General features: G+C 38.4%; 1 protein-coding gene across 1 annotated transcript; it reads left to right on the forward strand.

Moving 5' to 3' along the window:
• Positions 1 to 1,307: 1,307 nt before the first annotated feature.
• Positions 1,308 to 2,408, forward strand: LOC102199866 (protocadherin gamma-A11-like; the record flags this gene model as incomplete). The annotated part of the gene is made up of 1 exon (XM_005719965.1): positions 1,308 to 2,408. A coding segment is annotated over exon 1 (1,101 nt), but the record flags the coding sequence as incomplete, so codon positions are not given.
• Positions 2,409 to 2,410: the final 2 nt, after the last annotated feature.

Raw genomic sequence — 2,410 nt, forward strand, 5'->3', positions numbered from 1 at the left:
GTTGGACCCAGAATGAGTATAGGATCTACTATAGTACCTGGAAGTCACGCAAATACTCTCGTACTCCCTGACAGGAGACGTCCTTCTGAGGAGGTAGGTCCATTGTGCGATTTTAAATCAAGGTTATTTTGGTTGTCAAGACGAAGTTTCCTTTACGATGTATCATTAACTTTTGAAACAGATGGAAATGTATTTAAGGTTTTTAATCGTTTTATTTCATTCTTCTCTTATTTTTGTTTTACACACTTTATTTTCAAACAGTATTTTAGTTGTAATCACCATCATTTTGAAAGACTGCCCATTATATTCTGTAGTCTTTTGACACTGCACTAATTGCTGGGATATCCACGTATGCATAGGGAAAGAATAGTTTAGAAAAGATAAGTAACTAAATAAAGAAGGTCACGCCACTCAGATTGAGAAACTGTGGCAAAACACATGCATATTCATTAGCGTTGTCCATGGACAGGTGACCTTCAGACATAAACTCGTGGTCTTCAAGTTCAAATCAGTTTTTCGTTTCAGACCTTTTTGTATTTAGCGCCAATCCTATGTTTTCTATCACACTTATTAGAAATCACTAATTGTGTTACATATTACTGCGTCGTGGAAATAGTAATATACCTATCCACTGTTCGAATGGGATCCTGTTAATTCATCTGAAACGTGAAACTTAGCAGTACAAGCCTGAAACTCGCGTGTGCTGTGTCCTCGATTAATTTTCATCCAGTCTGCGCGCAGTTTTATCAGAATCACTTGTGCGTTTGGCTAATCCTGCATCATTACACAGCATTAATGTAATACTGACAAATATCAGAATTCCCTGTTGCAATTAGTCATTATGATATACTGTACGCGTCTATCAGCTGATCATTATATGACGCAAAAATACATGAAATTTTATTCCTGAGACTCTGAAATATGTGACAAATTAAATCCATCACGGTACAAAAAATTCTTAAGAAAACATTTTTAGACTTGTTTTAATAGTGACTGGGACACATTTAGAAACATACTTGTATATTACATGTAGATGTTTGCTCTAACAATGAGTCACAAGATGTTCAGTCCACAAGGTGTCAGTGTCATATCTGCATCAAACTAATATGTTTTAGCTCTGGCCCTGCCCCTTCCACAGAGGTTTTGTTCTGGTTGGCAGAGAGGAGACGATACCTCAGACAGAAACAAGTGTAACCGTGATTTTTCCATGAATACAAGGGAATATGGGAAGAAGTGTTGATTTAGGCTACTTCCTTTATGGTAAACACCTCTAAGTGGATACAGTATTTATTATCTAAACGACAACGATGGAGGCAGGAGGACAAAGACGAGGAACGCAGTGCTGGTGGCTTGCTATCAGCTTTTCTCTGATGCTCAGCTGTGTGGAGCGGGTATCAGCTCAAATAAAATATTCAGTTCCAGAGGAAGTAAAGGTAGGAAGTGTTGTTGGGAATGTGGCAAAGGATCTGGGACTGGATATCAGTTCACTGGAGAAACGACGGTTTCGTATTGTTTCTGGAGCTGAAGATGCTCAGTTTGAAGTAAATCCGAACAATGGCGCGCTGTATGTTCACGGAAATATCGACCGAGAGGAGCTGTGCGAAAGAATACATCCATGTATCAAAAACCTAAAATTGGTAGCTGAGAACCCCATGGAAATACATCATGTGGGCGTGGAAATCATGGATGTAAATGATAATTCCCCCAGTTTTCAAGAATATGAAAAAATATTGGAAATGTCTGAATCCACTATAACAGGCAGACGATTTCAATTGCCAACTGCACATGATCCAGATGTTGTTACTAATACTGTGCGTATGTACAAATTAAACCATAACGATCATTTTAGTTTACAAATTCGAGAGAGAGGAGAGGACAAGGTACCATTTTTAGTTTTACAAAAGTCTCTGGATCGGGAAAAGGAAAGTGAACACAAACTAATACTAACAGCAATTGACGGCGGAAATCCACCGAGATCAGGGACTGTTAATATCACAGTCATAGTCCTCGATTCGAATGATAACCACCCTACATTTAGTCAAGAAGTTTATTACGCTACAGTACGTGAGAATACAGATGCGGGTGTGTTTGTAATTAAGCTAAATGCGACTGACCTGGATGAGGGACTAAATGGACAAATTGAATACTTTTTTGGTGGAGAACTCAAGGGTAATTTATATGAGATTTTTAATATGGATAAGGACACTGGTGAGCTTCGAATCAATGGGGAAATTGACTTTGAGAAAACTGATATTTTTAAGTTGGACATCCACGCCACGGACAAAGGACAACCTCCGATGAGTGCGGATTGCACAGTAATCATCAATGTATTGGACGTAAATGATAATAAACCTGAAATAGAGGTAACATCTTTGTCAAAGATTGTATCAGAAGATTCCAAACCTGGGAC

The sequence above is a fragment of the Pundamilia nyererei genome, unplaced genomic scaffold (assembly GCF_000239375.1).
Source record: "Pundamilia nyererei isolate P.nyererei 1_Seehausen unplaced genomic scaffold, PunNye1.0 scaffold00001, whole genome shotgun sequence".
Classification (NCBI taxonomy): Eukaryota; Metazoa; Chordata; class Actinopteri; order Cichliformes; family Cichlidae; genus Pundamilia; species Pundamilia nyererei.